This window comes from Nicotiana tabacum, chromosome 10 (assembly GCF_000715075.1).
Source record: "Nicotiana tabacum cultivar K326 chromosome 10, ASM71507v2, whole genome shotgun sequence".
Lineage (NCBI taxonomy): Eukaryota > Viridiplantae > Streptophyta > Magnoliopsida > Solanales > Solanaceae > Nicotiana > Nicotiana tabacum.
The window spans coordinates 169,836,732-169,846,282 of NC_134089.1; the positions used below are offsets into that span (position 1 = coordinate 169,836,732).

At 34.1% G+C, this 9,551-nt stretch overlaps 1 protein-coding gene across 2 annotated transcripts; it reads right to left on the minus strand.

The window, feature by feature from the left end:
• Positions 1 to 373: 373 nt before the first annotated feature.
• Positions 374 to 6,179, minus strand: LOC107766344 (putative transcription factor bHLH041). Of its 2 annotated transcripts, XM_016585111.2 has the most exons (8): positions 5,683 to 6,179; positions 5,460 to 5,558; positions 5,139 to 5,244; positions 5,034 to 5,048; positions 4,860 to 4,922; positions 4,010 to 4,741; positions 2,573 to 2,971; positions 374 to 913 (listed from the first exon to the last, which is right to left on the minus strand). In XM_016585111.2, the coding sequence occupies exons 1-8, from the start codon at positions 5,793 to 5,795 to the stop codon at positions 848 to 850; spliced, it is 1,593 nt and encodes a 530-aa protein (XP_016440597.2). In that variant the 5' UTR covers positions 5,796 to 6,179; the 3' UTR covers positions 374 to 847. The 2 variants fall into 2 exon arrangements, with proteins under 2 accessions (XP_016440597.2, XP_075079640.1); XM_075223539.1 differs by lacking the exon at positions 5,034 to 5,048.
• Positions 6,180 to 9,551: the final 3,372 nt, after the last annotated feature.

A 9,551-nucleotide genomic window follows, 5' to 3' on the forward strand; every position in this document is an offset into this window, starting at 1 on the left:
AACCTTTTTTAAAAGAGAAAAAAGAAGGGTAGTTGATTTTTTCTTGAAATTAAACCATCAATAAAAATGCAACATCAACCATTTGTGGAAGGAAAATAACCATTTGTTTTGTTTTACTATGTTGTTTTATTATGAATTGCGGTAGTCTCTTTTCAAGTGTAATATCTAGTTAAGTGAACTTAAACTTAATTTAATTGCAATGTGCACTTTTGATCTTTATTACTTGTGAATCTTCATAACTTTAACTAATTATTCTATACTTGAGGGTTATATAATTTTTTCATATGTAAAGGAATAAAAACTCACATTTTCAAATTTAAATACATTTAATAAAGTATTACAATGACCAATGTCAAGATTGACCAATAACTGAAAAATCAAAAGTGCAATTATCTTGAGCAAACCACCTAAATATTAGCAGGTGCACCTACAAAGAGCATTGTTATTACTTGGTCATTTCTAGATTATATAACAGTACTCTTTAATATATTTATGACATCTATATTAAAGAGTATTGTTATATATAATTTTGAAATGACCAAATAATAGCAACGGAATTGCTATGTAGTTGACGTGATTTTTCACCTCAATTGTAGAAGGCAAAAAATTTACCAAGTGAGCTAGTCTTCAATTCGATTACAATATGAATACACATTACATCGAGGTAATTAAACTACCAAAAAAATAGTACAATCATATGATTGTAATTTTCACAACATTAATTGGTGAATATTTTGACTCTAAAGTAAATGATTGAATGACAAAATTCTGAAAACTAGTCAATAATTCGAGGCGCCGCCAGTCAGAATTTTGTGGGCCCTACCAACAGGTGACAAGACAAGTTCCTCTATGCCAAGTCATCAACAACCCTTTTCACTCCTTCCTGGAAACTAGATTCGTCCCATTCACTACCCTGGACCAAATCACAACAAAACAAGAGAAATTTGGTTAACAAAGTTGGCAGGAAAAGTTGAAAAAAAAAGGATGGTAAGAAAACCAAATCCAAACAAGAGTTTTAACATATAAGAGCAAAGCCGGAGTCAAGATGTGAAATTTATGATTTTAGAATTTGTTATGGAATTTATAGCTCGTTTTAATTATATTAGTTGCATGTCTAGCTAATATAAAAAAGATTGTGTTATTTGTGCAACAACAATATCAATAACATATTTAGTATAATCTCACAAGGTCTATAAAGGATAATGTGCATGCAAATCTTACTCCTACTTTAAGAAGATAAAGTGACTGTTTTCAATAGACTCTCAGCTCAAACAGGGGCAGACTTACGTTCATGCAAGCGGTGTCATTCGACACCGCTTCGCTGGAAATTTTTACGAAATTATAGTATGTAAATAATGGTTTAAAACAATACGAATAAAAGTATATGAGGTTGCAACCGTTGATGGACAAGCGTGTCCTGGCCTAGTGGTCAATTTTGCTCCTTGGCCTTCAATTGGTCCCCGGTTTGATTCTCAGGGCATCAATTTTTTCATTTTTAAATCTTCAAAATGAAATTAACCCCATAGTCCAACTATTCAGCAAAGTTTGTTTAGTGAAATTCTATTAAAAATATGTAGAAAAAAACACATACAAACATGGCTCAGTAAAGAGCTTTCAAGAAAAAGTTCTTACTAATAATACCCAAATTATTCGCTTATTTTTTTAAAAAATAAATATATTAATGTTTTGAATGTACTTTGTTAATATGATATATGTTTATAGATTCACTTCTTAAAAATATCGACACCACTTACCTAATATTCTATGTATGCCCCTTAGCTCAAGGACGGACTTTGTCGCGAAAAGAGAATTCCGAAAGAGAACTAAAAAAGTTGGAAAAAGTTATTCCTATATTGAAAGTGATATTTCCCAACTATAATTTCTATTTTGGAGGGCGGAAAAGACCAACAGTTCATAGAAGCCGGAAAGAAGAAGTACCATCTTAGTATTTGATAAGTAATAGATATCCACTAATTATAAGCTCACTAAAAGTATGATGCTTGTATATTTTTAGTATAACACTCATTAATAATTTTTAGTTAGTAGAATGAAACGGTAAAAATTTACCATTTTACTGATAAAGACAAGAAATATCTTATTCTCTATAATTACAAAACGTCTAGCATTCCCTCGCGTTAATTTGGCATCAAACTGCTTCCAATTTTCAAAAAGAAAATTCCAACTGTATAGAACTTTCCAATTTTGGAATTTACATAAACAAAATGCTAGGAATACTTTATATGGTGTCTAAATAAATTATATGATTCCTAAATAAAAAGTAAACCGAAAATTATCGAAAATCTGTTCACATTTATATTTATACTTTACAATCCCTCGAAAGGCTGAGTAATTCATGCAAAAAGATATAATCATCCATTATATATGACGGTTATTAATTTCGGAACTTCAAAATAATTCCATATACATTATTAACTTGTTAAGGGAAAACAAAGTATTATAATCTTGTGATATTCCTATATTTTGAACCAAATAAACCTTGGTGTGTATATGATATAAATGTAATTAGTTAAAGTTAAGGCCGCTAGTTTCTGAAAATAAAATGCATACGTACCTCAATTCTAACTCTCAAGATTATATGAGTTACAGGTTCTGATTGAACCACTGATCTGGTGTTTGCTGCTACTGACTCTAAGTTTACATTGTTGTCTCTTTTCAAGAATTCCAGCAAACGAGTAACCAAATCCAAGATGCTGCATTCTCTCGTTACTGAAATTTGCAAGTCCACTGTTCTTGATTCTGATGTTGACTCACCTACATTTGTTATTTCAACAGCTATCCTTTCATTTCCACCAGCGGAGGAGCTAATAATTGCCTGTTCAAAGGAGGATTTGTTTTGAGGTTGAAGTAATTGTGCTTCCAACATTTCATTCTTTTTACTCAGTTCTTCCACTTGACCTTTTAATGAACTTAAATATTCTGTTGTACTGGCAAGTACTGATGCTTTGTCCTTCTGCACAAGAAACCGAACAAGATTTTAATCATTTCATTATGACATGATATCATTTTGAGATGCATTAAGACTTCACCAACGTTGAATATGGAGTACATAATAAAATGAAGTACAACAACAGCAATAAAAAAAAACCGTGTAATCCTACAAATAGGGGTGTAGAGAAGGTAGTATGTAGGCAGTCTTACCCTAGCTCGTGCAAGTAGCTAGAGAGGCTGTTTCTGGTTGACTCTCAACTCCAAGCAAGCATTCAAATCGCAACACTATAGAGAAGAAATACAATACGTAGTAATTATAAGTGTGTAGTAGTACTCTCAGATTGAAGGAGAATCTTGGCGTAACTGGTAAAATTGTTGTCATGCGACGAAGAGCACGAGTTCAAGCCGAAGAAACAACCTCTTGCAAAAATGCAAGGTAAGACTGCGACAATAGGCCCTTATGGTCCGGCCAGGGGCGTACGCAGGAATTTTTGTAAGTGGTGTCGAAATTTATAAAAAAAAACTGAAATATAACTTTGATTGTCATACTTTTAGACAAGAAATAGTCTTAATCTATTGATTTTGTTGAGTCTTAAGCAAATATTTACAAAAGAAAAATGTCTTAATTGAGGTTAGAACCTTTAACCTCTTATAGAAAAATCAAACACATTACCAACACACCAACATACAATTTATGTCAAGTGGTGTCATTTTTTTTTACTTAATAGTTTCCTTACAATATTAATACATATATTTAATAAAAAAATTTGACGAAGCGGTGTCGCGTGACACTACTTCGATAAGCGTAAATCCGCCCCTGGGTCCGGCCCTTCCCCGGATCCCATGCATAGCGGAAACTTAGTGCACCGGGCTGTTTTTTTTTTTTTTTGGTAGTACTCTCATACAATTTAAACATTTAGATGAGATAATCACATTTTAACATGGTATCAGAGCAATCATAAATGGGCATAGAAAAACTAATTTAAAAAATGTACTCTATTAATAACTTAAATTTTTAGACGTGACGGTGACACAGTTTACTTCATAATTAAAACCATACCTTAGTACCAGGTGGGAGTAAAGATCTAAGTAGTTGAAAGCTATCGTTAAGCTTTTCGCGTCTTCGTCTCTCTGAAATCATGTGATGAACCTGAGTACTTGTAGGGGCACGCGGGTTAGGCTGCATTTGTTCTTGCCTTGATCTCATCATATTTAAATTTCTGAAGAAATTGATAGATCTTCTAAACATGTTTTGTCGGCGAGTTGTGGCTGTTGCTATTGGCAAATTGGGACCTAAACCTGACCTAAACCTTGTAAATGCAGTGGCTTTTTGTGTTGCTATTTGTGTGGGTAAGTTTTCTCTGGATTGGCGAGAGGAGGAAGAAGAAGAGGGCGATGTCATGACAGCGAGATACGCTCTTGTTAATGCAACGTCTTCGGTTTCTAGTGTCGGTAATTGTATGCCTTGTATTTGATTTAATGTCTGAATGGCTTGTTGATATGGCGTGGCGGTAGCAGATACCGGTGGAATTGGTCTAATTGTCTGATCGGAAAAGGTATCCGTTCGCGGCTGTTCTGGTACATACGGCGGCGTGCTTGCTACATTGAAGAGAAGGGATGAGTATTCGCCTGGGCTATCGATTGAGAATGATGAAGATGATGATGCCCGATTTTGATCAATTGGCAGTAACTGATTAGTAATTCCTCTTGTTGCTACTGCTGCTGCGGGTGCTACTGCTTGTCTTGAGAAATAGTCGGCAAACAAGTTTTTCAGTCCCATTTCCAAGTTTACCTTTATATACAAAGTAACTAGTATTAAAACCCGAGAATTAATAGAAGTTAGAGCCTTAGATTTTTGAAATCACGAACAAAAGTGGGGTCATAGAAATTTTATAAAGAAATGGTCTTACTTGAGGGCTAGAAGTCATTCCAACCTCAATTTCTCCAATGCTACACCCCATACAGATAACTGTCTGAAGTTAAAAACAAAATCAGAAGATAAAATTAAGTTTCAATATCAACCACATTATTTGTGTACTTTTACCATATTGGATCACGTGATAATGAAATAAACAAACACAAACCTTGATTCCAGCTTCCTGCAACAATCATATTTAAAAGGTTACCTTGGATATTTAAATAAATTACTAAGAATAGTAATATATAATTTAATTTGTTATCAAAAGTACCTGGTAGAATTGAAGTTGAACTGGATTGGATGCATGTGATTGAAAATCTGCAAACTGCAGCTCCATATAAGGAACATTGTTCTTGAAAGCCAGTCCTGGAATGCGGCTGAAGGTGAACAAATACACTTAATTTAGAAAGTTCTCATTAATTCTTGCTTCTTTTCCCTCCATATCATAAATCTTTTAGAAGAATTAACCTAAATATCTGTCACCCAATCGCTTAAATTAAAGATAGTCAAAGGATGTATATAATATATATGTATAGTACGTGTATAATCGTGTATAGTCAATGTGTAATCTATAAGCGCAAAGATTGCCTACCCATTGTCCATGATAAGCCATGAATGCCTATACTCTTGGAATAGCCTCTGGGCAACATCACTGTCTCCATTGTAGATTCCACCCAAGGACATAAAACAGCTACAAAGTGATGAAAATGTGGCAGGTTAGAAGAATGTTCTTGGGCATGCATATATCTTTTTTGTAGTACTAGAAGTAGCTAGCTAGACTAATGAGAGGGATGAAGAAGTAGTAGTAATCTTACTTAGAAGGTTGGTAATATTGCCAAAGGCATATGTAATTGCAACCTAAGGACTCCATTATCTTTAAGAGAAAGACGGCGCGGTCTCCTTCTTCAAGGAAGAAGATGGAGTCCATGCAGCTAGCTCCAAGAAAAAGAATTTCTTTGTATGTTTACTACATGAGAGTTTGTTGCAGCATTGTCCCTAATACAGTATGGTGGTCATAGTTGTCAAGATGCTTTGAATGGAAAACTTGGAACATATTTATGTGCTTTAAGAAGGAGGGAAAAGTTAAAGAAAAATGGTGTATGAATCATAGAGTTCAAGAGCTAAAAAAAAGTTTCATTTGAATCTTGAAAGGTAACACTTTTTGGCTAGCTACAATTCATGTTAGGTGATAGTTTGAAAAGTATATTGGGAGAAATATCCTATAAAAAGAAAATGAAAAGGACCCCACCATACAAAAAAGTTAGTAAATGGGGCAACTTATACAAGTCTCTGAGAAGGTTAAAGGGGATATTGAAGAAAACTAGAAAAAGGTATATATTTAAGAACCTGAAATTTTCAAGGGAAGAGAAAAATAGGATTTTGGAAAAGTAGAGGAGAGAAAAGAAGTAGCCAGCCAAGAGAGGGTTGAAAAGTAATGGTCAAAGTCTTACTTAGGCAAAGATTTGAATTGAGTCAAGGGAGGATGGCAGTGTGTCCCTTCCTATAGTTTTCATTGTCATGTTTTTTGGATACTAGTACAAAACTACCCCCTAATCTCCGTAATCACAAAATCTCTCTTTAATTCTTTAAAATTTTGGAAAGACATAACTTTTGTTTTTGTTTAATCGACAAGTATTTGGAAATCACTAACTTAACTAAACTTAGAGATCTCGTCCTTCCTACCATATCGTCAAATATTGGAACATATCGCCGTCAAGTTAGCTATTATTTGTCCTAGTAATAGAAATGAGTGTTGCAGCTCCTTATCAATTAACCATCCATAATTTTAACAGATTTTTTCCTCTTTTACCTGTGCGGTCCGGTTCTTTCTCGAACCCCGCACATAATAAAAGCTTAGTGCACCGAGCTGCTTTTTTTTTTTATATCCCTTAAATTCATTTTGCTTAATTATCGCCACCAAGCATTTAATAATATCACTAAGAATTTCAATAAAACTAACATGATATGGTAATACAAATACTTATTCTTTCCTTCTAAATAAAGTTATGGTGTGTGGCAAAAATATAGCTTAAAGCGACAAATAGAACTTTTTTATAAGATATAGTCTTAGATAAAATTGTCAAATGAAAAAAAAATAAAAAATTGGGCTTTTGGGGCATGAGATTGGTGGCTGGACTTTCATTTCAAAAGGCGCTTTAACCATTTTTCTTTCACTTAAAACACTTGCTTAATCATTTTTAAAAAGGAAGAAATACAAATAGAAAAAACTAAATATTTGTGATGACCCGATAAGTCATCTTTAATTTTAATATTCATTTTTGTGTTTCGAGACCTCTAATAGCTCCATTCAGCCTTTCTCGATTTGCATGCACAGTCCGTATCTTTATATGAAAACTAAAGAAAATGTGAAATTTTTCCTTTAAAACGCATGAGTTAACTTCGCTCAATATTTTATGTAAACGGATCTGAATCAGTATTTTGACAGTCCCGATGGTCCCTATCGTGATTTGGGACTTGAGTGTATGCTCGGAATCGAATTCGAAAACCCCTAGCTTGAATTATAATAAATTGTCGGAAACTAAAATTTTAAAGGTTTAAAGATTTCAAAGTTTGACCGGGAGTTGACTTTATTGATATCGGGGTCGAAATCCGATTCTGAAAATTTGATTAGACCTGTAATGTCATTTATGACTTGTGTGCAGAAGTTGAAGTCAATTGGACTTGATTTGATAGGTTTCAGCATCGATTGTAGAAGTTGAAATTCATTAGTTTTTATTAGTCTTGAATTTGGGGTGCGATTCGTGTTTTTTATGTTGCTTGACGTGATTTGAGGCCTAGACTAAGTTCACATAATATTTTAGGACTTTTTGGTATATTTGGTTGAAGTCCTCGGGGCCTCGGATGAATTTCGGATAGTTAACGGAGTGACACAGGACTTTGAAGAGTGCTGAAGCCTGCTGGTATTGTGTGTTCTGGTTTCCTTCTATGCGATCGCGTGGATGGGTCTGCGATCGCGTAGGCTTATAGAGTATATGAGGTATGTTGTACTTATACTATACTCTGCACTTCTTGTGCAGATATCAGAGTTGATCTCAATGGCGCACCGTAGACTTGCTCGAATTCAGCTACCCAGAGGAGACTTGAGGTATAGCTGAACAGCGTCCACGACTCTGAAGTCCACTTCTACTTTATCTTAGTTGTGTATCATCTTTCAGACAACTTTACTTTCATTCAGACCTTTATCCATATTGTTCAAGTAACCCGTGCATTTGTGACACCAGATTCAGGGATGTATTTAGATATTTCAGTTGTTATGGTTTTTCACACTTTATTTTAGTTTCATCACAGTTATTTCAGTAATTGACATCAGTTTAATTTAATTTGTATAAAATGGCTTAAGACTATTCTAACGTTGACTTGTCTAGCAAGTGAACTGTTAGATGTCATCACGATCCCGAGGGTGGAAATTCCGGGTCATGACAATATTGTTGAAAGATCGGCGGTCCTTTTTAAGTAAATAATTCCAAATAAATTTTTAGTATAATTCTTATTAAAAATACCTAGGCACTTTATTCGCTAGAACAAATTAATACCACAAACTGAAAATTTAGGAGACTTATTTCTATTTACAAAACAAATAGAGGTATATATAACTGTATTAGTAAAACGTTAAGGAAGATTGTGCAACGCACTTACTTTAATTGCTGATTTGTGTTGAGGTGGTCATGTAGTTTCTAGTTTCTTCAGTTAAATACTTTTATTACTTTATTTTAAAAAAATCCAAGTGGTTAAACTCGAGTAGAATATATAAGTGAAGTGTGAACCAATGGATTCTAATATAACTAATTCCCAGAAGTTTCTCTAGCTTTCTACTTGTCAATGATAAAGACAAAGTTTTAGTTCATATATTATAAGTTATTGCATGAGGAAAAAGAGTATCTAACTTAAGTTGGTCTTCAAAATGTTAATTCATACATAAAGAATTTTATTACTACTAGATGCTGTACTCTGTGTTGTGTACGGGAGGAATTGTTTCTCTCTTTAATTCTCTTTTATTTTGTTTGTTTTAAAAATAAGAAAAAAATCAGAAAAACCACTTGGAGATATAATGTAGAGTACTGTTTATTTATTTATTTTTTAAAATCATGTTTATTTTAATTTTTCGGAGATCTCGTTATTGTTTAGTCAATTTTTAAGTGTATACGGTTAAAATGGGCTCACGGTGCACCCCGGTCTCCGATAGGATAAATCGAGCTCAAAACACTTTTACGAAGGACCGAAATCGAAGCAAGGATCTCATCGAGTTAGAGTTCGAGGGCATGGCGCCCACCCTCGAGAATATCAGGATCATGATCAGGAGTCAGTCCTAATCCTAAAAAACTTCGGGGAACGTTGTCGGGCAATCAATCAACAGAAGGCCGTGATATCCACGACCGGTCGGATATCACGACGTGGATCTCGACACGTATCGATAAAGAACTGGCGATCAGTTAAACAGAAGAATTTTTACCATTTATGTAATTGTACCTAGAGTAGGATTCCTCTACTATATAAAGGGGGTCTGGGGTCTGATAATTCATGAGACACATTGTAACACACATTCAAAAGTAATACATCACTATTTTACTGTTATCAAAGCTTTTTTCTTTGTTCATCAATACTGGTCACTGTGAGCCCGGATCGAGGGTAAATGTTATACTAAGGCTGGAATCATCCTCCGCGC